The sequence below is a fragment of the Ursus maritimus genome, unplaced genomic scaffold (assembly GCF_017311325.1).
Source record: "Ursus maritimus isolate PB19 unplaced genomic scaffold, ASM1731132v1 scaffold_1, whole genome shotgun sequence".
Taxonomy (NCBI): Eukaryota; Metazoa; Chordata; class Mammalia; order Carnivora; family Ursidae; genus Ursus; species Ursus maritimus.
Window position 1 is genome coordinate 55,195,721 of NW_024423343.1, and position 25,747 is coordinate 55,221,467.

The 25,747-nt window shown below is 53.8% G+C and overlaps 3 protein-coding genes across 3 annotated transcripts; 1 reads left to right on the plus strand and 2 right to left on the minus strand.

The window, feature by feature from the left end:
• Positions 1 to 4,584: 4,584 nt before the first annotated feature.
• HOXD12 (homeobox D12) lies at positions 4,585 to 5,642 on the minus strand. Its single transcript, XM_040637505.1, has 2 exons — positions 4,973 to 5,642; positions 4,585 to 4,823 (listed from the first exon to the last, which is right to left on the minus strand). Exons 1-2 carry the CDS (start codon positions 5,544 to 5,546, stop codon positions 4,585 to 4,587), a joined length of 813 nt encoding a protein of 270 aa, XP_040493439.1. The 5' UTR covers positions 5,547 to 5,642.
• A 3,532-nt stretch (positions 5,643 to 9,174) lies between these two features.
• Positions 9,175 to 12,429, minus strand: HOXD13 (homeobox D13). The gene is made up of 2 exons (XM_040637512.1): positions 11,664 to 12,429; positions 9,175 to 10,881 (listed from the first exon to the last, which is right to left on the minus strand). Exons 1-2 carry the CDS (start codon positions 12,427 to 12,429, stop codon positions 10,631 to 10,633), a joined length of 1,017 nt encoding a protein of 338 aa, XP_040493446.1. The 3' UTR covers positions 9,175 to 10,630.
• An 8,959-nt stretch (positions 12,430 to 21,388) lies between these two features.
• On the plus strand, positions 21,389 to 25,064 carry EVX2 (even-skipped homeobox 2). Its single transcript, XM_008687514.2, has 3 exons — positions 21,389 to 21,815; positions 22,743 to 23,017; positions 24,342 to 25,064. The coding sequence occupies exons 1-3, from the start codon at positions 21,389 to 21,391 to the stop codon at positions 25,062 to 25,064; spliced, it is 1,425 nt and encodes a 474-aa protein (XP_008685736.2).
• The last annotated feature ends 683 nt before the right edge of the window (positions 25,065 to 25,747 follow it).

Sequence of the window (25,747 nt, forward strand, 5' to 3'; positions counted from 1 at the left end):
TCCTCCCTCCTTTTCTCCCTCCCACTCTTCTTCCTCCGCCCCCCTCCCACCTCTGCTTTCCTCCGAACACTGCGCAAACAGGTCTGTGGCGACTGGAGGGCAAGGAGGCTCCCTCCGCCCCAGAACTGCCCATCCTTTTGTGCACCCTCCTCCCAGCTGGCACCCTCGCCCAGATTCCCGCTCGCCCCTTTCTCCTCGGTCCATTCCGCCAGCACACTTATCTGCCTCCCATCTCCATCGCCCCCCACCCCAGCCTCTCCCTTTCGGGCTTGTGGTCGACGCCCCTGGATCTCTCTCCTAAAATGGCTCCCCAGACACTACACACTGGCCCTGCGGCAGCTCAGGACCCAGGGCAGCGGCTGCAGGGGGTCTTTACGTGTCTGGGAGTGCGCAAAATTTTCGCACCTTCTCTTTGCAGGGGGTGGGGCGCAGGCAGCCCGCTGCCCCCAAAGCCGAGCCTGCTGACCGCTGAAGAGGGAAATGGGGAGGACGGAACCATTCAAGTTCAACGACATGGCGCTGGCGGCTCGGGCTGGAGCCGCGCTTTGGCGGGGGAGGGTGCGCCATCTGCAGCGGCGCGCGGGTGCATAGGGGAAGGGGCAGCGGACCCCTCTCTGAGCGTTAGCGCGGATCCCCGCCCCCACACCCAACCTTGGGCTTTCATTTTGGGCCCAGCCCGCTTCGGCCTTTTGCCCCCGCTCCCTCCTGGATCCTCACCCCAAAACCTAAGGAAAACCGCAGCCTCCTGACCCGCGGGTCCCGCGAGAACCTACCATGAAGACTCCAGCGTTGTGGCCTTGTCCTTGCCGGCGCGGCCCCACTCGAAGCACAAGGAGCGCATCCGACTCTTCCGGCACATCCAGCTGCTCCGCGAGTGGTAGCTTTCCGCGCAGCGCCCAGACGCGATGCGGTAATTTTGAGCCACCCAAGATAAGACACTAACTTGACCTTAACTTTGTCAGGGCGCCCCTGGTATCTGGAGAACGTGAACAGACACTGTCTGGCAGCCCTCGTAAAAGCTGACTGGGGAAGGGATTCTGAGTCATTTCATTTATTGCCACTACAGTTCTGCAAGAAAGCTTTTCCTCCCTGCCAAACTTTAATTATTTATGCTCTTTTAGGAAACGAAAGAAGAGGAGAAACGCGGGGGAAAACACCCAGAGCCAGTCCCTTCCCTGCAGAGCCTTCGGAAAGGGCTACCTAAGTCAAGTGGCTGGAGAACAAAAATGTGGGGAGATCACCTTTGTCCAAGGACGGTCGGACAGGCGCTGTGCACCCCCCTCCCCACGAAGGGGGGGTGATTGCAGCTGGGAGAGGCGGGGTGAAGAGCCCCCCCCCCCGCAGACATGAATATTTACAACGGTTCTGGATTTCTCCTCCACCCTGTGGCCTCCCGGAAGCCTCCCTAGCCTGCCTCCTTTGGGGAGAGCCCCCAGGCCTTAAGAGTCCCCCCGTCGGCCCTCTGAGCTTGCAGCCGGTTGAATGCCAGCCGAAGCCATTTTTTCTCGTTTAAAACCCTTTTTCTTGGTCAAGAGGCCTGCCTGGACTGCAGCATTTCGGAGGACGCATTTGTCTTTGTGCGAGGGAATGTTGAGCACTCAGATTTCAGCATCATTTTTCTCCGCATTTGTTTCTTAGGAATTTCGTCGTGGTTCCAAATCCCTGCCAGGATCTTGGCTAGGAAAAAAGAGATGAGACCACCGCCTTTGTATTTTTGCGGGTCAGTAAAGGGGATGAATTTGAAAAACACTGCTGAAGCCCCAACGGACAATCGAGATTTTACACTTACAATAATTTCAATCTCTTTGGGGAGTGGTCTCCATGAATTTCTCCACCCACCCCACCTCCCAGGCTAAAGAGAAAGAACACGATGATTTAATGGTATACTTTGGAAAGAAACTGTCTCTCTGTGTTATCCTAGGGCCTGCATCTAAGTCTGGTTTCCTAGTCCTTTACCCAGCTCTCTGGACCTGAGGTCTGCGTGTGGCCTCCGCCTTTGTTCGGCTCTTTTGGGGGAGATACCCAGCTCCGGGTACCACTACCTCCCTGAGCCCCATCAGGTGGGAAAACATTTCTAAAGATAGGGCTTTGGCAGTCTCTTGCTTCTTTTTCCCCACTGTTGTATTTTTCTTAAAGGAGCCGTTTTAAAAATATTTTTAAAATACACATCAAATTTGCTTCAGGAAAGGGGAGTTGGAGCCCATGAGTACTTGGCATTAGAGATTTGATGGTTTTGCTAATTCTTCCACTCGCTAAAAGCTAACAATTCTCTTGTTTCCATTTCAAAGCTAGCTGGGAGTTGAGGTTTGCAAGAGGATGGTGAATACTGAGCAGGCTTTAAATTTCCCAGCCTCGGCTAGAGGCTCCTAAGGCCTACGGGGTGTGGGGTGCAGGGTGCAGAGGCCACATTTCCCAAGGGAACCTGCTGGGCTCCAGGCAGAGGCGCCAGTATGCAGGATTTCCACAGGGGATAGCCTGTTCCAAAGTAGCCTCACCGAAACATGGCAGAGAGAGATGTTTTGTGTTGAAATCTGAGGAACCTCATATCTTGACAGCACTCCCCCCCCCAACAGTAAGCCTTAAAGTTTTATAATTTAGGCAAAATACAGAAGCCCTGGCCTGCAACAGGCTGAGAGTTCACTTAATGCCGTCAAATCTGCACACAGTCCCCTCACCTTCCGCTTAGATGTTTCATACACATTTTGTTCATAGGCTTTTATACACCATTTGCTGACTGACTTGGAAGCCATTTTCTCCTTTAATGAACAGTCAACACCTGCAGTGAAACCACAACCAGGAAAGAAAAACGAATTTGTTGGCCTAAAATCATTAGGAGGGAATCCAAAAGGGTTTTGAAAAATTGACATCAGTCCCTTGACAGCTTGGCTGGGACCTGGATATTTATTTCCACTCAAAACATTTTGATGTATCTGATATATACAAGCTATTGCGGTTTTCTTGACAAAATCAAAACAACATAAAACATGCACAACAACTGTTACATAGCAAAGAAAATGCGATTAGTCTAAACATAAACTGCGGTCAGTTGGACTGAGGCTTGGGGCTCTCTGTGAGGTGCTCATTCCAGATCTAGGGCCTAGTCCTGCACTGAAAATAAATCACTGGACTTGGGGAAGGAATGTTCAACTCTTTGGCTGTCATACATCTCAGTAGGAGTTGGGGGGCGCTACTTCTCAGAAGGAGAGGGAAAAGAGGTAGGGATGGTAGAGGGAGCTGGGGGGGGGGTCGGTTTCACTGAGGGTAGACAGGACACCCCAGCACATGCAAAACAACTCCATGTGGCATCCCGAACCCCAGCCTCCACAAAGCAAGCCCAGCAGGGCTCAGGGCTTTACAGGCTCCACTGAGGCAGGCCAGACATGGCCTCAGAAAAGGCACAGTGGCTGAGGCACAGAAAGGCCCCTGGTAGAGTTGTCTGGTGGTGAAGAGGGTGAAAGAGGGGTCTTCTCTCTACTTGGTCAACAGCAGCGACCAGGGGCTAAGGATTGGAGGGACCTCCTTCTTCACTCCCTGACTGATGGAGAAGCTTTCACCTCTCCCACTGGTGGCCCATTACCCTAATTCAAGAAAGACATGTCCACACCTCAAGAGGAAAGCCATATTTACAGTTGGAATGTGGGACACCCCTCTCCTCTCTCACTCCCTTCTCCCCCTGGATATTTCCCCCACTTCCTAGTGCAACCCAGCCTGAGAGCAGATTAGCAGCTGTCCTCTGCAGAGCTGAGTCCAGTTACAGAGTGCAGGGCTCTGGCCTAGACATATGTGAAGAGATAGGAGAAGTAGGAAAAATTTTACCAGTCCTATCTAGAGATTGCAGTTGGCTGTGGGGCCTCAGCCTCCCTGGAATCCATGGGAAGAAAGTATCCACACCGTTCTGTCCAGCTGGAGGGGCCAGCCCAGCCCAAACTCCGAGGTGTCTTCGAATTTGTCCAGCCACACCATCCCTCCCTTCCCCTTTCCTCCCGAAGTCTGAATGTCTAGGGTGGCTTTTGTCCTCCCGAACCAGCCAGGGCAGACAGGAGGGGGGCGGTACCCTTTCTTTCTCCAGAGCCAAGTTTCTGGCTTTGCCACAAGGGGCTTTGGCTGCAAGGAGAGAGAATTGTGCCTGCAGCCCTTTTCTACTCCTTCCTGAAGGACTTCCTAAATTTAATTCCAATCTGAGCTCTAGTGAGGTGCCTACTAAATTCAAAAAAGTCTGGAGAGAAGAGGAAAGGGAGTGTAGTTGGAGGCAGAAATCTAAGTACAAGGGTGCTACAGGGAGCGTCCATGTAAATACCCCAGACAAGAGCTAGGACAGGTGACCGCAGGCCCCCACTCAGGAAGCCTGAAGGCCAAGGTTATACTTCAACTTCTGCAGGCCCCTCCCAGAGAGCTGGAATCGTAGAGGCCCAACTGGCCTGGTCTCCAAATCCTCTGCGGACGTCTGGGGCTGCAGACTGAACGGAAGGGTACTTAGGACCAGCGGAGAAGGAGCGAAAGGCAAAGCCCCTACTCCCAGCTCTTCCTTTACGCCAGGCCTCGGCTTTAAAAGGTAGGCCTGGCCAGCCGCGACCACGCGGGGGTCTAGTATAGCGCCAGCGCCTGCTCGCGCAGGACCACGCGCTTCTTTTTCATACGCCGATTCTGGAACCAAATTTTGACCTGCTGGTCGCTGAGGTTCAGCCTGTTGGACAATTCCTTGCGCTTCTGGCGGTTGATGAATTCGTTAAGGAGAAATTCGTTCTCCAGCTCCGCAATCTGCTGCTTGGTGTAGGGTTTCCGCTTCTTGCGGGTTCTCCCTGGGGCCGCCCCCCACGGTAGGCCTGCAACACAGCCCCAACCCAAGTCAGCCCGGCAGGGCGCTCCTTGTAGTCTGCCCGCCCCCAGGGGCTCCCTCCCCCTACACACTCTCCCTTGCACCCCACCTCCCATCCCAGCCCAAACTGGCCCAGGGAGCATGGCCACCGTTTACCGTCGGGCAGCGAAGGTCGCAGGCAAGAGGCGACGCTTGCCGCCTGCACTGTCATGTTCAAGTTGAGCGGGCCCTTGGCGTCGTCCTTGAAGCCGGCGGCGCAGGGGGTCCCCTCGAGCAGGGCTGCAGAGCCCGCTGCCGCACGGCCCATACCCGCGTAGTCGTACTTGGCGGCTTTGAGAGCAGCGGCCGCGGGGGCCAGGCTAGACTCGGGGACGAAGGGCGGCCGCGCACGGCCACGGTCCTCCGGCCCGGCAGCCACATCGGGCGCATAAAACTTGGCCTGCTCTTCGGGTCCGTCCTTGGCGCCCAGGGGCTGTAGGCCAAGCGGCCCGGAACCAGCCAGGTAGGGCTGCGAGAAGCTGCCGAAAGCGGTGGCACCGGCAGGCTGCGCTGGGGCGCAGGAGGCGGGCGTGGTGGCCCAGGGCAGCGCGCCTCGCGGGTATGAGATGGGGGGGAGCGCGGCCAACTGGCCGCCATTCGGCCGCAGGTTGGAGAAGTAGAAGGAGTCAGGCGACTGCAGATTCAGAAGCGAGCCCACATAGCCCGCTCTGTAGAGACTGCGCTCACACATCTCCAACAAAGGGCTTCGGCTGCGCTCGCAGCAGTATTTAGTTACAACCGGGAATAAGAGGACAGGCTCAGACGATTGGACGAAACTTTGCCTGCAGGTTCTTCAAAGCCGGTCATTTCAGCACCGCCTACATCCCCGGACCCGTTTCCCCCCCTTCAGGGTATTATGATAACACCCGCAATATTCGATGGCAAAGGACGAGGCTGGCAGGCAGAACCAAGGAATGCTGAGTGAAGGTGAAACCACTGGGAGTTTCTGGGCTCAGCTTCAGGAGCTGGGGACATTGGGTGCCTTTGCCCAAGTGTCCCTTGGGATCCTTCTTGGTCTTGATTAGCTTTGCACTCCCTTTATCCACTGGCTGCCTGGGCCAGGCTTGCTTCCACCGGCTTTAAGTTGTAGCTAAGGCCTTTTCCAGTACTCTGCACCTCTAGGCTTGCAGGGAGAGCCCACCGTATGGTGGGGCCACCAGCTCTGTCCCTAGGCCTGAGCAATGCTTCTCCTACGATGATGCCTCCCTGCCCTGTCCCTCTGGAGAGGATTCTGCACTAGTGGTCTAGCAGCGAAGACCCACACACTGCCTGAACCCGGCGCAGTCCAAGAAATGTGCTGATGGAGGAGAAATGCATCACAAACTCTGCCCAAGTTTGGCTCCCAGGAAGGTGGTTTCACACCAATTCTGGTGTGCTTCTCCATGGCCAAGCCCTCTGCTCCCAGGAAAGTTGCGGCCATCCAGGTCCATGAAGAATGCTGGCCGGGGAAGGGGCAGCTGCATTGGCCAATCGTGGCCAAAGGCTACATTCCTTTTATCGCCAGGAGTCACCTTGGCGACTGCATCGTGCCAACCAGAACTCCAAGCTTTTCAACTCCTCTGCAGCCGGCAGAGCAAGAGGAGCTCCCCCGACCTGGTGTGGAAGGACAGAAGAGCCAGAGTCATTCGGCCGGGAACAGCGGGGCACCCCGAGGCAGCAGGCTAGCGGCGTTCCTCGGCTCAGCGCCTCCAAGGCGGCTGACGGGTTCGGGGTTCTGGCGAACAGGGATGCGGGCGGGGCAGCTCTGCCTCGCCGGGAGCAGTGTGGCAGCCCCCCTCTGCAGGCCCTCCGATTGAGTTTGGCCAGAGGGCTATGGGTCCTCCTCTCCTGCCTTGGTCCCAAGAACCCCAGCGACCTCGTGACTGGCGCCCGCCCCAACCTGCAGCCCGCCTCGCCGGTCCCCGAGCCAAGCTGGAATTGGTTAGACTGCCAGCTCCGGCACGGAGACCACACAGGCGCCGCCGGAGGGCAAGGCTGACCACCGCGCTGCGACTTTATTGTGTGAGTTATGGCGACCAATTGGGCGGCTCTGGGGAACGCCGTCGGTCTTCCTCCGGCTCTAGGGCGGGGGCAGGGGGTGGGGATGGGGTTGTCAGGGGCTCTTCAGGGTTCTGTCAGAGTTTCCTTAGGAGCTCAGACTTAGAGACAAGAACTCCACTCCCCGTCCTTGGGGGGTTGGGGTGGTGTAGGCATAAGCTGCAACCTCGGTTCCTAAGGACTTGAGGGATCCAGGCTCTCATTTTGGGAAACTCTCCCTGTTTTCCAGGAGCTACAGCCTCCCCAGGCCCGAAGCTCCAGCTCCAGAGATCCCTGCAGTCTCGTCTCCTCCGGCCTCAGCACACAGCGATGCTCCGGTATTTCCAAGTCCAGGGGTGTCTTCTCCGGACCCTTAGGCAGCCGCACGGCTGCGGTTTACCCCGGGGGACTAAAGATATAAAGGGACTAAGTGAGAAACAGAAAGACTAGAACAACTAGACTCCGTCCATTTCTTGGCTCAGAATGGTGCCCCAGCCGCCCCACCTTATCTCCTGGGTTTATAATTTCCGAGGTCCAGCGAGCAAAGTTGTACGCTGGGAGCTGGGATCTGGAGACTGCGCGGCGGGGGCGGGGCGGGTTGGGGGAAGGGCAGGAGGCTTGGCTGGTGAGCTGGGGAATGGGAGAGGATTTGGCTGCGGAGCTAAACCGCGAGCTCTGCCAATGCCGCCGACCGCCCAGGAGATGGCGAGCGAGCTCCACGCCTGGCGACGCGCCGGCGCACGGTCAAGATCAACAGTGAAGGGCGGCACAGCCGGCCTGGGGTCGCCAGCCCGTGCGGTCACGGCCCGCTGCCAGGCTCCGCCAAGTGTCTCCGAAAGCCGGAGATCGTGGCAGCAAGGCTGGCCGGGACGGCGGAGTCAGAGGCACCCAGCAGGCTGCCAGACACGGGGAAGCGTTGCGGCCGCCTCTTTGGCAGTGCGTCCCGGCTGCAAAGCGTCCTTCGCCTCTTGACTCACGCGTAGACGCGCGGGCCTGGAGTCTCCACCAGCTGCGCTCGAAACCTGCCCGGTTTCGGAAGCGCTCTCCCTGCGGCCTCTCGGTTTCCACCCGAAGGAAAGGCCTCTCTCCGAAGCTCCCTTCGCCCTGGCTCCCCGCGGGCCTCCCTTCCAGCGCTTCGGCCACTTACCAGATCCTCTACTCCCTCCTCAATTCGGAATATAAAAGGAATGCATATAAATAGCAAAGTCTTCATCTGTTATTGATTTAGCCATCAATTCAAATTCCACTGGAGAGCATTCGAGCAGTTTTAATCTTCAGCAAACCCCCCATTTCTCTTAGGCGGGGGAAACTGACCGGCAAACTGCAGATGAAAGGAAAACCTCGAGGCAATCCTCCCATCCGACAGGAAACCTTAGAAATGGACCTGGGAATGGAGTGCGGCCCTGGAGTCTGGAATGTACAAAAAAGGAGGGAAAACGACGAAGGAAAAGAAGGGAAAACAGGCCCGTTTCACATGAAAGCACATCTTGTGAGGAAAACAGAGAAAATGTTAGAAACTCTTCCTGACAGAGGAAGGTCGGGGTCGATGTGTCCCCATTTTCAGGGGTTATTTCTTCTCCAATTTGAATCGTAGTCCGTTCTCTCTCTCGCTCTCTGTCCCTCTCTCTCTCTCTCTGTCTCTCTCTCTGTCAGTTAAAACGAAGTCGGCGGCCCACAGTCAACCATCGGTGCAAGATACGAAATAAACCAAGCTGGGCCAGAGAAAACGAAAGTAGCTTTGGTCCTTGGGTCTCTGCGCTTTCTCTGGCAGATCCATAAGGGAGCTCTCCCGCCAGAAGAGTTTACATATTGTGGGAGGTTTGAAACATGTGTATTTAACTTACATACCAAAAAGTTAGCAACCACTAAATTGATTTGTGTCCAGGCGCTAACAACGATGAGGCACCCGTTCCTCAGCGGCCATTTCCCCGAGTGGCAAAAAGGCCTCAAAAAGAAAGTTCATAGTGCTTAAAAACTGCAACCAGAGGTTTAGGGTGTATAATTATGGTTTCAGTCCTCAAATGCTGTTTGGAGGCTGCTCGGAGAAGGCGATAAGAGATCAGCTTGAAATGTTTCTTTTTCAATTCCCAAATATGGATGTGTCTAATTGCAAGACCTTCCAAGAGTAGATATTTATAACAGCCTTTCTAGGAAGAACACCTTCAAGTGAGCACAATTTCCTATACCCAGACACCAACATACATAATGATTTTAAAAAATAAAACTATTTGAATAAAGTGATAATATTGAAAGAGAAGTAAAATTTTTATTGGAGACTTTTTTTTTTTTGGTCTGGTAAAAAATATCATTTTAGACGCCACAAATTATATTCTCATTTAAAGACATCACTACTTATGTTAAAGCCACAGGGAAAAGGGTGGAGGGGGCAGCAGAAATTGATGTTTCAGAGAGTAGAACTGGGGTTGAGTTTCCTTCATCTATAGGGAACATCGTAATCTTCAAGACAACAAGATTTTAAAATAAATAAGAACACAAGAGGTAATACAAGCTTGGAAAAAGAAAACAAATATATAAAGACACAGAAGAGACAAGAGAGTTCTGTTTATTTGCATCTCCCTAGGAATAAAAAAGTGATTTTTAAATGCCTGAAGCACTGCACACATATCCCAGCTCACAGACATTGCATCTACAAAAATAATCTCAGTTGTATAAATACGCAGCACTTTAAAAGTAGTTATTTGTCATCACTTTCAGAAACATCTTTTTTTAAAAATCTTGAACTGTAGAGCTCCACATTTTTCATATTTGTTAGGTGTTCTAAAACTCCACGAGAGGCTTAATACATTTGTTCAGACAGTCAAGTTCTTCATTGGGTTCTGGGTAAAAGTTCCCACCCATGTCCACATTGATTCAGTCTCTTTCAGGGGACTGAGGAGATCACCTTATTTCTAGTCCCACAGACCCAAGGTCAAGGAGAAGGTGTGCATATACACCATCCACGGATCACTCTCACAATTGCAGCCATTGAAATATCTGCATCTAGATCTGGGGAAATGAAGGCATCCATGAGGACACATTATTTTCAAATTAAAGATTATAAAAGCACAAATCGACAAGGTATACTAAAAACATATAACTACAACAGCAAATGAAAGACCCGAAGTGGGAAGGATTGTCTTCATTCCAATATCGATACAAACCCTATTTAATAAGGTAGCTGCTTTTAAAGCCATCACAGTACCTCCAGCCGCCTGTTTTTAGACTTTCCCAGTGACCCTAGAGCACGGCCTGCCCAGAGCTGTTTCCACTTGCCTCAGGGTGACTGCTGAGAGCTAATGATTAAATTGCCCAATCACAGGATATGAATGACTGCAAATCGTTCTACCCTAATAGATTATGAAGATAATCAGTGCTGGAAACAGGCACATTAAGTGATTTAAGAAAATAAAACACTAAAATCATAATGGCACTTCTGAAATTCTTTGGGGGGGCATTATTAAAAAAATACTTCAAGTCCTTTATACTGGCCTGGAGGGAGAAACAGAACATTAAAAACATCATAAAAAACCTAGACAAGAACAAAATCAATAATAAACAAGTAAGAAACAGAACTACAGAGTCGGGTAGGGCAGCAAAAGGTTTTAGAGCCAGATAAGGGGAAGAGAGAAAAACAATTCACAAAATTTGCCATCATTGGCAGGGAGATGGGGGAAATTAAATACATATTCAAGTCTTTCCAAAGGCCTTTTGGAGACAACTGAAAGCATTTAAACTCTTCTTTGGCCAATCTGGTCCACATCAGGAGACAGTGTCTTTGAGCTTGGAGACGATTTTCTTGTCTTTCACTCTTCGGTTCTGAAACCAAATGGTCACTTGTCTCTCAGATAGGTTCGTGGCAGCCGAAATCCGCCGCCGCTTGTCCTTGTTAATGAACTTGTTAATGGCATACTCGTTCTCCAGTTCTTTGAGCTGCAGTTTGGTGTAGGGCACCCTCTTCTTCCTCCCCCGACGGTAGACACACATGTCTGGCTGATTTAGAGCCACATCCCCTGGTATAAAAAACAGCATAAAAAAAATTAGACCAGGGTTTCTGGAGCACCACCGGGGGCTGTGTGTGTATGTTTGGAAGGGGTATGCGGAATAAAGAAAACCAGGTTGTTTGCATTTTATTAGTATTTACACAGACATATTATTTAGACATTATTAAAGAAAGATTATTTACACTTCAAAGTGAAGGCCATTTGATGGATCATCATGGTTTCTCAAACCAGCATCTTAACAAGGCTTCAATTTTATGGCATGGTTATTGGGGACAGTTACAAGGATAGTTTCTGCAAATGCTGGTTGCACACATACAAACATACGAAAGACTTAAAAAAATCCAGGTTTTTTTTGTTCAAACTTTGATTTCTTGTGTTCCTGTGTTTGGAGTTTGTGAGCTCTTAGAAGTTTTAGTGGTGACCCTGGGGCAGTCATATCCTTCAAAAGTGGGACCCAACTCTGTGACACTTCTTCGGGGAGGAGGGGCCAAGGCCTGAGCAAAGGGCACGCAAAGACCCTCAACTGTGGGAGAAAAACAGGCTTATGCCCGCACACAAGAAGAAAAGGGTTGTGAGAGGGGCAGTTTAAATCAAAGGAGAAATTTACAAATTTCAGGCAAACTACAGGAACTGTTCCATCAGGTTAACCCTGCCTGGGCGAGGAGGACAGCGCAGCTCCCAAGTAGGGACCTACACTCCTAGTGCTTTCTTTCCGTTCTCTGTCTCTTCCCTCCCCCCACTCCCTCCTTCCTGACCTCCCCGTTCCCACCCCACCCCCACACCGCTCCTACCTGGAAAAGATGATTTCCAAAAATGGGAGCCCTGTGGCTGGTCCTTGGCGCAGTACACCTGGCTGTTCCACCCGTTGGCCAGCGTCCAGGACTGGTAGCCCTCCATGGAGATGTACGCCTCATGCCGAGGCTCCCCGGAACCGAAGGTAGACACCATGTCGATGTAGCCAGGCACGTGCTGGTAGGGGCTCGTGTAGCCCTGGTAGAAAGACACCTCCTTGGCTCTCGCGGGCACCTCGTTGGCCGGTACGCTGCTGCTTGCCAGGCCCGACACGTCCATGTACTTCTCCACCGGGAAGCCTCCCAGCGAGGCGTGCGGCGACGACTTGAGAGCGTTTTGCTGTAAGCCCACGCCGTGTGACATGCGGCAGCTATAGTAGCCGTTGCCGAAGTGGTAGCCGTAGCCCAGAGCTGGGGCGCCCGGAGGCGCTGCAGCGGCCGCGCCGGGCGCCGGACACTCTTTGGCGGAGGGAGCCTCCGGACGCGCTGCGACCACAGCCGAAGATGACGACGACGAGGCGGAGCCCGCACGCTCAGAGGTCCCGGGGTATGCGAAGCCCGAGGCTGCCGCCGCCGCCGCCGCCGCCGCCGCCGCCGCCGCACGCCCGGAGTGTGTCCCGGCGAACACTGGCGCCGAGAGGAAGCCGCGACACTGGCCCGGCGCCGCCGCCGCCACAGAGGAGGAGGAGGAGGAGGCTGGGGCCGCCCCGGCGGCCCCACCGTCCGCCCGCAGCCCGTCCATGTCCCAGCTCCCGGCGCGGCTCATGGCCCGGCCCGGCCCGGCCCCGGCCCTGGCCCTGGCCCCGCGCAGGACACCATGGCGCAGCGCGCTTCCTCCCTCCTCTCCTTTCTCTCTCGTTCTCTCGCTCCCGCCCTCTTCCTCTCGCCCTCTCTCCCTCTGCGAGCCTCCCGCCTCCCGCCCGCCCGCCCGCCCTCCAACAGGTTAGCTCATCGCGGGACGTTTATAAAAACGAAGTTCAGGTTGGGAGGGGGCCTGGGCCGGTCGGGGGGCCTCCTCCCTCCCCGAGGGCTCCCGCTCGGGGCCGCGCCATTGGCTGCGCGGGGCCACGTGGGGGTGGGGGCGCGGGAGAGCCTGGCTCCTGGCCCGGGCCCCGCTGGACCCACCCACCCCGGCCCCTACCCCTTCCCAGCCCCTAGCGCAGCCCACCGCCCCTTCCCGCCCTCCCCCGGACCCAAGCGTTTGCGCCGAAGCCAACCCCCACGAGCTGATTGCGCGACCGCCCATCCTAGGCCCTGTCTGCGACTGAGACGGGCGCCGAGGCCTGCGCCTTGTTTCGGCCACGGCTGTTTTTGCCACCTCTCCTCGGATCCCCGAGCGGCACAACTAAACCAAGGCGAAGGACAGAGATGGTCAGAATGATCTGAAAACAGACTGATTTTGGATCCTGTTGCTTAATCCCTTGGATTAGTTGACCTTATTTTCCCTACCTTGAACACTGCTACGGGGCAAAAGCATTTCACACAGGTTGTCATACGGGATCCTCCGAATTAAGACCAACTGGAACAAACCCTCCCTACACACACACACACACACACACACACACACACACACACACCCCGTCCACCAGGAAAATGCCCATGAAGCATCCTCGGAGCCGGGACAGAGACTTACAAGTAAGTCAAGTAGAAGAAAAGACTCCGCCATCGAGCGGCGAACCTGACGATCTGCCCCCGCGAGAAAACTCCTGATGGCTGGTCCACACTATTCGTCTCTACACGCGGGCCATCCGGGAGTCGCCTCCCGTACTGGGCTCCCCAACCCCGGCGCAGATTCCCCTGGCCAGCAGAAAGACCCTGTGGAGGGCACCTGGAGAAAGCTACTCTGCTGCCCTCCACGAAACTTCTGCGCCTCCCCTGCAGCCCAACTGCCTCTTGCATTTTGCAGCCACCACCCACCCCCGCCCATTACTCACACCAATTAATTGAAAACTTCACTTTCCCAGGGACCTTTGTTTCGCTTTCTTTTCCAAGCTGCCAACTGCAGAGAACTGAGAGGGGCAAATTAAGAGGGTGTGTGTGTTTTTTTTCCCCCAAGCAAAGTTGGGGCTCCAGATAGGAGCAGCCCGGAGCAACTGGGTCTGGCCTCCAGGGGATAGAGTGGGCTCTTGGTGTCAAGCATCACAACTCTGACTCGATTCATCCCTTTGTGCCGTTTCTCAGCCACAGAGCCCCAGCCCCCCACCCATCTTAGCCATAGGTGGGGAGCTGGTGTGTGTCCTGCGGTAAATTTAAGGCTCAACCTTAGAAGCAACATTCCATCTGAGCAGTCGACGGTGCTGGGGTGGGTGCAGGAGCCCTCAGAGCGAGCCTATTTGGTTCTGTAGCATCAACTCCCCAGCCCAGCCCATCTCCAAGAAAATCGCTCCCCTGAGCTTGTGATTTGTGAAGTCGGCTTGTCACCCAGTCCTGGCATTCCTGGACCTAAGACGTGACTGGATGGGGCAAGTAAAAAAGCCGAGGAGGCCCTCCTGGGCCTGGCCTGGCATTGCAGGGTGGGCTGCTGGTGTCGGGAGTGTTGACACGCAAAACCCAGTAACCATAAAAGGCTCAAATAAAGGAGAAAGTTATGAGAGGGTTGCTGGAAAGGAAAAGCAGGGGAATTTGACCTTTTTGAAGTCCTAGATGTGTTCATGATCAAATTTGAGTCAGAGGGGCTTGAGCCTTTGCAGAAAATCATAGAGAAGTTTGCTGGTGAGAACAGTTTTGGCTACTTGAAAGATGGAGGCAAAAGTTGGTAACGGAAGCTGAATCGGCATTTTAAAAACACCAGCTGGGACCAGGTGACAGAGTTGCTGATTTTTTTTGGAAGAGTTTGGCTGGGTCCTCTTCACCTAACAATTTTGGTACCAAATGGGTCATGGAATGCCACCCCAAAACACTCCTATTTTTCCTTTGTCTCCCTTGCTTTTTCTCAGAGAGGGAAAACACATTGTTAAACATTTTTCCCCGTGACCTCAAAAAGCAAATTTGTTGAAATAATTTCTAAGACGTAACTGGAACAAATGGACTTTTAGTCTTTTAAAACTAAGAGACCTCTGTGCCCTATTCTAACTGATAAATACATTCTACTAGCTGATTATATGCCAAAAGATGAAGACAATGAAATTAAGCTAGGAAGGAAGAATTTGTCAAGTTTTGCCAAGTTGAGACAGCCCTTCAATTTTGGCTTAATTGTCCATGCAGCAAATTAAGTTGTGCAGGACTGGGAGGAAAGTTGAATTAATGCTCTAGTTGAAAGACACTTCTCAATGATGGCCCTGCCTCCAGTTGCCCTGCGGGACTCTCACAGGACTTGGGGTTTCTCTGTCCATCCTAGAGAATGTTCAGAGACGAAGGAGGTTATGAACAATAAGGAGCATTGCTTCTCGCTATCCTGCCTCTCCTGCCGCTGAATCTGCTTCCAGTACAGCCTTCAAGGTCCTGGCCCTGGGGGAGGGAATTCCCCTTAGGAAAGAGGCTCAGACTGGACCTTATGAAGGCCCTTAAACCCTGCACCCCAGGGCAGCTGCTGCGATTGGATCATAGCACTGTGGCTGAGTACCAGGCAAAGTCAGGGCTGCTCTGTTTATGAACTAATAAGACACATAGTTTACAAGCCAGGGGTGGTAGGTAGTGGAGGAATTTTGAGGCTGAATTTGCGGAAACATTTCATTTAGTTTGTGTACCCTGTGTCCGAGTTGATTTTAGGTTTAAACTCAACGGGAATAATTTTCTTCGAGTGGTCAGGAGCACAGACTGAACCTTGTGTATGTGTGTGGGTATATTACGTTGGGGCTTTAACAACAGACATAATCTTTGTTAAATGAAAATCTTTTGCAACCAGACAGAAATGTCTTTTTGGTTTTCAGAAATGTCTCCAAACACTGATGTGTTATTCAGTGAAACCAGTTTTGTCACATTTCCTGATTTGGGCGAGAAACCCCATTGCCCGAAGTCCTATTCAAAAGGGGCTGGGCAGGGAGAGGGAGAGAGGGAGAGAGAGATCAGCTCTCCCTCTTTTCCCATCACTCGCTCTCCTCTCTCTCCATAGGTACCCTTTCTGGGAATCAGTAATGTTCTGAAAATCACATCCTCTCTTGTCGTCCTTGTAGATGGTCTTTCAAATCATGTCCCTGTCCTGGGTTGGAGAATGGGTGGATGAAGTCTGAGATTTAGATTTGTTGAAGAACACAAGTTCCTCTGCTTGCCAAAACAGCAAAGAGCTCAATTAACCACAGAATCAGTGGCGGTTACTGCCAGAGAACAATTACCAACTCCTATCAGAGTGGGGTGCTGGGAATTCCTTTGAAAGTGATTTCCTTGATGGCCACACCAGGAAGTGCAGGACACCCTCCTAATTAACTTGTAAGAAGCCAAAGATGAAGTGTAGAAATAAAGTCTTTATTCCAGAGTAAAGCCTTAAATCCAACGGGACTGGCTGGACAGTGTTGTTTTAACCAAATCTGTGCCCTGCCAACTTTGAAGCTAATTTTCCCTCTGTAGGCAATACCCAGTTTCATTCAGGTTGGAAATATATTTAAAAATTAAAAACAACAAACCTAGGGTAAAGAAAGTGGTCTCTAGCAAAAGCCAGACAGTGGAATCCTCAGTTTAGGCACTTTCTATATCTCAGATGTATTCCATTTGAATTTGATGAACACAATTAGGCTTTATTAAATGTAAATTGTTTGCAACAACAACGAAACACTCTCTAAACCCAAAGTGCTATTTGGCGAACCTAGGTTTGCCTCCCACAGAGCAGCGGGCCCTTGTTTGGGATGGAGAGAACTCCAGTCCTGGTGGGAATTAAACACAGCAAGTCTTCCCTCTTAGAGAAGCACTAATCTCACTGAGATGGGGAGGCTGGAAGGTGGGCCCAGAGCTGGAGGACATCAGTAACTTGTTGCCCCCTCCCCACCGAAAAACAAAAGCTGGGACTGCAAACAATTTTCTGCTGTTTTGTTCAGTGTTTCAAGGTGTAGGTTTGTCCTTGTTATACACTTCTCTAGTAATGTCATTGTTAACTGAAGTCCAGAAAGTGCTCACTCTGCTGGCCTTTGGAAATGAAAGAAAGTAAATGTTCCTCCTTCTCCCCACCTTCTCTCTCTCCCTCTCCATCTCTCTGTCTCTCTCCATTCCGCAGAGCCCTTGGTCTCTATGAGGAATCCACGTGTGGACACGTGGATGAAGGGATGAAGGCTTGAGAAATGCTTAACCACGAAGGTGGCCGAGGGTGGGGGGGATGGAGGGCGGGGGGGGGCGGGGCGCGAAGGGAGTGAGGTTGAGAGGCAAGTGGTCAGTCTTAGCTTCCCGGCTGGGCAGCGCGCAGTTCCTCAGGCCTGGCGCTAGATGTCCCTGCAAGTTTTCCTGTCGCGTCTGAAGGCGCACAAGCTTCAGGCAGGCAGTGGGTCTGGGTAGCCCCAGAGCCCAGAGACAAAGTACCCCCCCCCCCAATCTGGGGCCGTCCCTAGTAGGGTGCGCAACTGTAGCGGGAAGGAGGAGAACTAGAAGCAGCCAGAGGGACTAAGAGACAGCGCGAGGACCGCCAGCCTAGGGATGGCCGCAAAAAGATGCCAGGAGGGAGTCAGGCCTGAGTCGCCAAAGCGGCGGCTCCTTCCCTTATAAACCGAAACCTCCAAGCCGTAAGCCGTGCGGACTGCATTTATCCTAAAGAAAATGTACCAGAGGTTCGAAGCCCAGGCTTTAGCGGTTCTGCTGTCCCACTACATCCAGGCGGCCCCAGTCCTCGAGCGAGCTTGCATCCGGATGCGGGCCCGCGCGGGTTTTGGGCCCGCTTGTCCAGGAGCCGACCGCGCGGAAGACCGCAGCCAGGCCCGGGCGGACGCGGGGTTCCGTTACAACTCCAGGTTCACCCGCGCCCCTCCCCTCGGGCAGCCTGGACACATTTTTATTACCTTCAGTCGAAGGCCAAAAGTGTTTACCACTTCACCTCGGAGGACCCGCTGCTGCTCAAGAAACAAATATTTAGTCTGGAGGCCTAACTAAATAAAATAAAATAAAATAAAATAAAATAAAATAAAATAAAATAAAATATCGGACCTCTTTTATGTAATTCCTTCTTTCGACCTAAAAGTGCTTTTCAGTCCATTTGGAGAAAGTCCTTCCCACACCCTCACCCCCAATGCACTTAAAATTTTTGCCAAACCACGGGGGCATGGGCTGGATTCTTGTCTTGTTCTATTGAGTGAGTCCTGTGCTTTGGTAGTGGGTAGGAGGTCTCGATCTGGCCCAGAGGTAGCTACGCTAAACACTGGGGGCATCTGACAGGCCCGTTCTCAGTTTCAGCCTCCACAGTTTGGGAGAGGTACAAGGTTTGGGTATTTCATTAATAAACATCAACAGAACTGTTTGTTAATCTCTCTACCCTCCATAAGGATTCAATGTTTTTGAGGTAGGCCTGTATTTAAAGAAGACATATGCAAAATAAAAAAAAATCAACCAAAAATGCTTCCCCAAAGCTTTTAAATACCTTATAACTTGAATATTTTCAGAGGTAGGTTTAAATCAGCAAGTCCTTCAACCTCTCTGTGTGGAAGGAGTCCGCCTCTGTAAAAGGGATAATAGAATCCATCTCTAGAGTTGCTTCAGCTTTAGAGGTTATAATATATGTAAAAAGCACTTGTAATTTTAAAGTAAAAGCTAAATAAAAGTTGGCCAATATTACTATACTAGTAGGCGTGGAATCTAAAATAAATTAAGGAAATTAAATATTGTAATGGGATGTTCACTGTCTCCCGTGATATATTGTCAGCTAAACGCAGTTCAGTGAAAAATTATACCTCTTTTACTGTGAGTAGTTTCCCTGACATGATCTCCAATGTACCTTTTATAATAAACTTGCTAGCATACGAAATACTAGTGTTATTTAAAAGGTGTAAAATAGTTTTCAAAACCACTGATGAATAAAGGTATCGCCTAGAAATGGTGTTTTACCTTTTCAACAGACTGAGGTCCGGGTTTGCGTAGGCTTTGGGACCAGAGGCGTGAGGTCCCAGAGGAAGGGAACAAGCATTGACTGAAGGAGAAAGGGGTTGCCGTCCGTACCCCAGCCCCCAGCGGCGGCTTCTGCGATTGAAAGTAGCTCACAGCTGCCGAAACCGCGAATAAAACAGACGGGGGCGCCAAACGACAGCAATAAAGGCATCAGTGACTTCCGCCTGGGTCGCGCCTCGACCGATCCCCCCCGCTCCCCCGCCAGGGCCCTGGCCACCCACGGACCTGAGCCTGGACCCGTGTCCCATTCAGTTCCCTAAGCAAGTGGGACGGGGGGACTGGGCGGGGGGAGTACCCTTCCCAGGTTTCTGGGACAGCGACTCCTCTTTGCCGACGACCCTACCAGGGGTGGTAGAGCTGGGGACCTAGACTGTGGAGCTAAGAGGGAGAGGTGGGAGCACCCGCAAGGCTAATCTTTGACCACGTTAATGGCCAGAAAGCCGCCTCGGGGAGGGAACTTAGTGCTCGGAGTCGAGTGGCCTCTGGGACAGGGTGGAAGGCGGACGCTGGGGCAGGTCCTCTTCTGGGTTCCCGAAACTCACTCCGCGTCCCCCCTCTCACCTTTCCAGCCACCGCGTGCCTATCCAGCTTTGCATTTCTCACCTTGGGGGAGAATTCCGTTTATTACCTAAAGAGGTGGAATTGATTTTCTAAGCAAAGCTCACGTTGTTGAAATAAGTTGGCGCCGAGGGGAACAGGAGAGAAACTTTTGGCATTGACTATGTGTATAAATGTATATAAATATACCTAACACCTCGTGTCTCCTTACATTCCTGACGCGCCCCCAACGGGTTCAAGGTTAAAAGGAAAGCGCCAACGGAGAGATGGGCAAATAGATTCTGGGTTTGCCCCTAACACACCCCAACGTGCTGGGTGTGGCGGCAGGGAGAAAGGGGGGGGCTGGGTTGGGGTCTGAGTGGGCGCTGAGGGGAGGATGCAGGACCCGCGCCCAGAGCCCAGATTGCCAGGGTCTCTCGGCCGCTTCGGAAGCTCGCAGGCCGACCTCTGAGTCCTGTCCCTATCTTCTCGTGTCCCCGCCTGTGGCCGCGGATCTCTCCTCTTTTGCTGCTGGCTGGCGGACCCGCACAGTGCATTGGGGGTCCGGACAGGGTGGGGCGCAAGCGCGGGAGGAGACGTGCAAAGGCCTTGAGTGAAGATTGATCTTCGTTAAAATGGTTGCCACCGGCGTCATTATGACCATCAAAGTTATCGCCAAGAGGCTCAGCCGCCAAACTCAGGCCGCAAGAAGCAGCAGCAAGGCTGATCCGAGATTCTCCGCGCCCAGACTCAGCACCCGGCATACTCAGGGCCACAGGTAAGAGGTTGGGTTGGGGGAGGAGAGGAAAGAGAGAAGAATAGCAGAGTGGAGAAGGGAGGACAGCGGGTGGAAGGGGAAGGAGGCTAAGTCCCTTCTTTCCTCCTTTGACCTAGAAATTCGGCAACTTTGCCACAAATAATTGGATTTGAGGAGGGAGGGGGAAAGCTGGCAACGTAAAAAGTGGATCTGGGGCAGCCCATATGGCGTTGTAAATCGCGACTGTGTTTAAAGTTAGCTGTCGAATTCTACTATGAAATCGTCCAGCCGAGTTCATTTCCCCCAGGGAAAATGCGTAGGCGAGAAGCCTATCCATCAGCAGGGTTATAAAAGTAAAAAACCCAGGACTTCAAGTTCAGAACTCACTCTGCAAACGGTGTTAAAAAAATCAGAGAGGACCTAATGATTTCCGTTTGGAGGCGCGGGGCCAACGCACCTCCCCAGCCACGTAGCACTAAAGTGCTTTCAAAACTCTACGATATTTCCTTTCCCTTTCTCTCTCTCTCTCTCTCTCTCTCTCTCTCTCTCTCAGCTGGGGTGGGAGGAGAGCAGCCAGGCTGAGGCGAAGAAGTGGGGAGAGAGAAAACTCGGCGTCCTATTTGTTAAATAAAATACATATTTGGTTCTGAAATTCAAAAGATAAGTAATCCAGACAGGAGCGCAAGGTCTCCTTACCCAACTCGTCCTACATCCTCCCTCTTGTCCCCTCCCTTACCCCCTCCCGCTTGTAAATGTTAAAAAAAAAAAAAAAACACCTTCCCGACGATCTACTCTGGAAAATCAAAGCATTATCTATTATTTAACATGTATCTATGTCCGAGGAAAAATGAGGAAGGCGCTGCATGATTAGGACCTAAGGGGCAACCCAGCAAACTGAGAGCGTAATGATGCCCCTAAATGAAGGGGGAAATGTGCCGCGGCGCGCTCTATTAATCAGACTGTCAATTTCACCCCCGAGGCCAAACCCCCGGGCGAACAGAACCGGCTCTGAGCGGGCAAAGGACCGGAGCCTTCCTCCTCACTTCTTGTCTCTTCTCGCCTCCTACCTGGATCTATTTGTCTGCTCCGAAGCCGCCTTCATTACCCACTGACAAGAGCGTGTATTTATTTGCTTATAAACCTGTTACAATAAATGATTATTCGAACGGCGTCATTCGTACCTTAATGACGAGCGAGCGCTACTTTTTGATGAATGACATCTCGGGCTCGGAAGGATGTATGGGTCATTTTGACCAGTCATTCCCTCGCTCTGGCATCCCACAGTTTTTCCGCCTCCCTCCAAAAGAGATAATAATATTTAGAGGCGCTCGCTGGGGCTGAATGAGAATTAGCCCTAGGCGCAGCCCATCATTAGGACGGGACAGCGGGCCACTGTGACATTTTTTAGAAAGCTGAGATGATGGAAAGAATAAGAAAAGAGATGATTCTGATGGAGAGGGGGCTGCACAGCCCCACGGCCGGCAAGCGGTTCTCCAATTTGTCCGATTCGGCTGGCAATGCTGTGCTCGAGGCCCTGGAAAATTCGCAGCACCCGGCTCGCCTCAGCCCGCGCCTGCCGTCCGCCCCTCTGCACGGCGCTCTGGGAGACCTCCCTGCCAAGGGCAAATTCGAAATAGACACTTTGTTCAACCTGCAGCACCCGGGCAGCGAAAGCACCGTCTCCTCCGAAATCGCCTCCGCCGCCGAAGGCCGTAAAAAGCCGGGTCATTATTCAGAGGCGGCCGCCCAGGCGGACATGAGCAGCGACGTGGAGGTGGGCTGCTCCGCGCTGCGCTCCCCTGGCGGCCTTGCTGCCGCGCCGCTCAAGGAAAACAATGGCAAAGGTAACCGCGCCGCCCTTGCCGCGCTCTCTAGTCCCATCCTCCCCGTTCCTCCGCGGCTCCTGCTGGCCCTTCCTACTGCCTTTGCCCCTAACCGACCCTCTGCAAGCAAGCTGCACCCAGCGGGCTCGGGCGGGGGCGGGACGCATGCTGGGGACCCTGCACTCCTGCTTTGCTCCTTGAGCCTCCCAGCAAGGCACAGGCCTGGGGGGTGCCAGGCCTGCCCCCGCTGTCGCCCAAGTCCTAGAAAATGTTTCTGCGGGCTGGTCTGAAAGCCTGTGCGAGCTGACCGACCCCTAGCCAGCCGCTGAGTCGCGCTACGGGAAGGGTGCCCTGGTAGCTGCTCTGAACTCCGTTACCCCTGATTCCCCAAGGCCGAGTGGAGGGGGCATCCTGAGTAAGTCGGAGGGAGCGTCGCCGGGCGCCTCTGGGAGACCCGCTTGGGTCAGCGGGAGAAAAGAGCTGAAAAGTAGAGTCCACCCCCTAATGGTTCCGGTTTGAGCTGCTGCTGTCTTTCTCATCTTAAAAAAATATATGTATTTTTTAACCAAACCCAAAAGACTATAAAAGAAAGGTTGGAAGCCCTACAGAAAGCTGCCCTGCCGTCTTCAGACCACGGGAAACCCAGAGCTTACCAAACTGAGCCCAGATATAGGCATTTTCCCTTGGCCAATTTTCCTCCTGAGTTGAAAATTTCCAATTATTAAGGAAAAAAAAAACCTTCCTAATTAAGTTCTTATTATTTGGTTATGAAGGGATCCCCAAACTTTATTGATTCCATTAGAGGCAGCAATTTGTAAGCGTGACAGACCCTATCAATTCAGGCAGCGTCTCGCTTTCCTCTCCCGGCTTCCCCCATCCGTGCTCAGCCCCAGCGCGGGGATCTCGGCCCTCCAGTGACTCTCATACTGTCGGCCGTTTGTTTGCCAGGGTACGCGGAGAGCGGCTCTGCCGCGGGCACCACGACGTCTGCGTCGGGCTCTGGCCTTGGCAGCCTGCATGGAGGTGGCGGCAGCGGCGGCGGCGGGGGCGCGGCGCTGGGCGGCTCCGGCTCTGGCGCGGATCAGGTGCGGCGCTACCGCACGGCGTTCACCCGCGAACAGATCGCGCGCTTGGAGAAGGAGTTCTACAGGGAGAACTATGTGTCGCGGCCCCGCCGGTGTGAGCTGGCCGCCGCGCTCAACCTGCCCGAAACCACCATCAAGGTATTGATTCCAGCACGCGCCTTTTCTAGCCTCCCCGGGGGTGTCTGGGTTGACTTTTGTTTCTCCTTTCTCGTTCCTGGGTGGCCACATTTAGCTGAGGGCCTGAAAATCCGCGCGGTAGAGTCACCAAAGGAACTGGCATATTTATTTCTCAGCTGCCGAATCCGAAGGGTTGGCCGGCCTGGCTGACCTGGGAAGGCCCGGGAATGGCGGAGTCGGTGCGGGAAACGCTGGCCTCTGCTCGATTCTGCCCAGCGCCTGCTCAGGTGCCCCTAGCCCATGTCCGTGGCCCCACTTTTCCCTCCGCGGCAAAGCCGGCTGGTCTTTGTTCCTCTGGCACGAACCCTAGGTGAAACTTTTCATCTGCTCTTGATCTTGGAGATTTATTCCCCACATAAATCGTTACAACTTGGAGAAAAGAATACTGTATTTTGAAAATCGATTGGGTTGAGAAAGTAGTTTCCTAAACATTTTTCTCTTGGGCAGCAGGAAAAAAAGCAACCTTCTTGGGGGGGGGAGGGGAGGGAGGATACAACGAAATTGTCCTTACTTCTATATCTCTAGGTGATTAATTTTATTAATCCGGGAGAGACAGCTGGGAGGTTGGGCGACTTGGCGAACACTTCACGGAGGATCCTACACTCTAGCAAAAGAAAAGAGTAAACTGCAATGGATAAGGGAGGTTGTGGAAGTCTCCCTTTGGTTTGATCGAGCTTTCTTTAATTTAGAGTTGTGACGAATGATGTCTTCATTAGACTGTGTTGGGAGGGGTAGAAAAGTCCCTTTCCCAGTTTAAGAGGATGTTGTTCCTGCCACTCATTTGAGGCAAACGATTCCAAAAAAAAAATCATCCCTTCAATGTAAAAATCGGACGTGTGCCCTTGGGGCAGGTCCTTGAAGCTCAGAGGACTCAAGACCTCGAGCGGCGACCTTTTACAAAAGCTGCCGCGGTAGCCCCTCTTCAAAGGTGGCCTAGAATCCCGTGCAAATCCTGGGATTGAGAGAGGGGTGTTCAGCAAGACTGGACACCAATGGGTGGCGGGAAGGAGAGGAAAGGTTGCGCTGGGATCTTAAACGCAGCAAAAAGCAAGGGAGCAGGAGCCGAGGGCAGATTATTTTCGCTGAGGAAGGTGCGCCCACGGCTGTTCTCACTGTCGCCCTCACTACCAGCTGGTAGAGCAGAGGGGCCTCCAAGCTGGGCCCAATCGGAGGGGAGTAGTAGGTCAGGCCATTCGGAGGTCCGGGAAGGGTGGAGAGGTCCAGGGCGCGGGCTGAGGCCTCAGGGCACTCCCTAACTCGGGCCGCGGTGCGGCTCTCCCTTCAGGTGTGGTTCCAGAACCGGCGCATGAAGGACAAGCGGCAGCGCCTGGCTATGTCGTGGCCGCACCCGGCCGACCCCAGCTTCTACACCTACATGATGACGCACGCGGCCGCCACCGGAAGCCTGCCCTACCCCTTCCACTCGCACGTGCCTCTGCACTACTACCCGCATGTGGGTGTCACTGCAGCGGCCGCGGCCGCTGCGGCCTCGGGCGCCGCGGCCGCGGCCTCGTCGCCCTTCGCCACTTCCATCCGGCCGCTGGACACCTTCCGTGCCCTCTCGCACCCCTACTCGAGGCCGGAGCTGCTGTGCAGCTTCCGCCACCCGGGCCTCTACCAGACGCCTGCGGCCGCCGCGGGGCTCAACAGCGCGGCCTCGGCCGCGGCGGCTGCAGCAGCTGCAGCGGCTGCGGCCTCCTCTGCCGCGGCAGCCGGGGCGCCCCCCAGCGGCGGCTCCGCGCCCTGCTCGTGCCTCAGTTGCCACAGCAGTCAATCCGCCGCTGCGGCGGCAGCAGCAGCAGCCGCGGCCCTGGGCTCCCGGGGTGGTGGCGGGGGCGGCGGGGGCAGCGGCGGGGGCGGCGCGGGCGCCGCCGGGGGCTCGGACTTCGGCTGCAGCGCCACGGCGCCTCGCTCCGAGAGCGGCTTCCTGCCCTACTCAGCGGCTGTGCTTAGCAAGACCGCCGTGAGCCCGCCGGACCAGAGGGACGAGGCGCCGCTCACCAGATAACTACGTCGGCGCCGCCAGGGGGCTGTGCCCGCCACTCCGAGTGTGCCCGGGAGTCCCCTGAGCGCCCCCCGCGCCCTCCGTGCGCCCACGTGCCCTCTGCGCGCTGCCCGCTGCTAAAGCTGCCGCCAGGGGGCGCGCCGGCGCGGGAGGCCGAGGGGAAGCTGCCCCGACCGAATTGGGGGAAAAGAGCCGCGCGAAAAGCCGGCGGGTGTGCCCTCAAATTATTTCTATTTTTGTATTTGCTACCCAGCAGCTTCCTCGTGTTTCCCACCGCCCATGCCCCTTTTCCCGCCTCTGTCCGGAGCTCTTGGTCTTCCCGAAGACAATCCCCTGGCCCTCCAACTAGCCCTCTGGGGTATGGGGCCCTGGCTGTAAGCCCTCAGGCCCAGGTTGCTCTCCTGGACCACGTGGCCAGAAGCAACCGAGACCCACAACAAAGAGAGGGGAATGGTGTGCGCTAGTGCTTTGTGCAGGGGGGGAGTCACCCCCGAGGTTCCTGCTGCTGCTTTTTCTTCCATCCTTTCTTTTCTTGAAACGAGGGTGAGGGGAGGTGGCAATTTTTCTCTTAGCCTGAGCTTGTTAAGGGCCCTGTCCACGGAGAGCGGAAGAATGGAGGTCTGAGAAGGCCAGGAGGGCGGATGGAGAGCGCGCGCGGCCGCCGGCGTGTCTGTGAGATGGTTTAC

Bases quoted from the DNA above. Each gene is read 5' to 3' on its own strand.
- EVX2 (XM_008687514.2), top strand. From the start codon at position 21,389: ATGATGGAAAGAATAAGAAAAGAGATGATTCTGATGGAGAGGGGGCTG. The intron at 21,816-22,742 runs GTAACCGCGCCG...TTTGTTTGCCAG, and splicing joins CAAGGAAAACAATGGCAAAG to GGTACGCGGAGAGCGGCTCT. The intron at 23,018-24,341 runs GTATTGATTCCA...CTCTCCCTTCAG, and splicing joins TGCCCGAAACCACCATCAAG to GTGTGGTTCCAGAACCGGCG.
- HOXD13 (XM_040637512.1), bottom strand. From the start codon at position 12,429: ATGAGCCGCGCCGGGAGCTGGGACATGGACGGGCTGCGGGCGGACGGT. The intron at 10,882-11,663 runs GTAGGAGCGGTG...TTTTTATACCAG, and splicing joins TTGGAAATCATCTTTTCCAG to GGGATGTGGCTCTAAATCAG.
- HOXD12 (XM_040637505.1), bottom strand. From the start codon at position 5,546: ATGTGTGAGCGCAGTCTCTACAGAGCGGGCTATGTGGGCTCGCTTCTG. The intron at 4,824-4,972 runs GTAAACGGTGGC...GCTGTGTTGCAG, and splicing joins GCGACCTTCGCTGCCCGACG to GCCTACCGTGGGGGGCGGCC.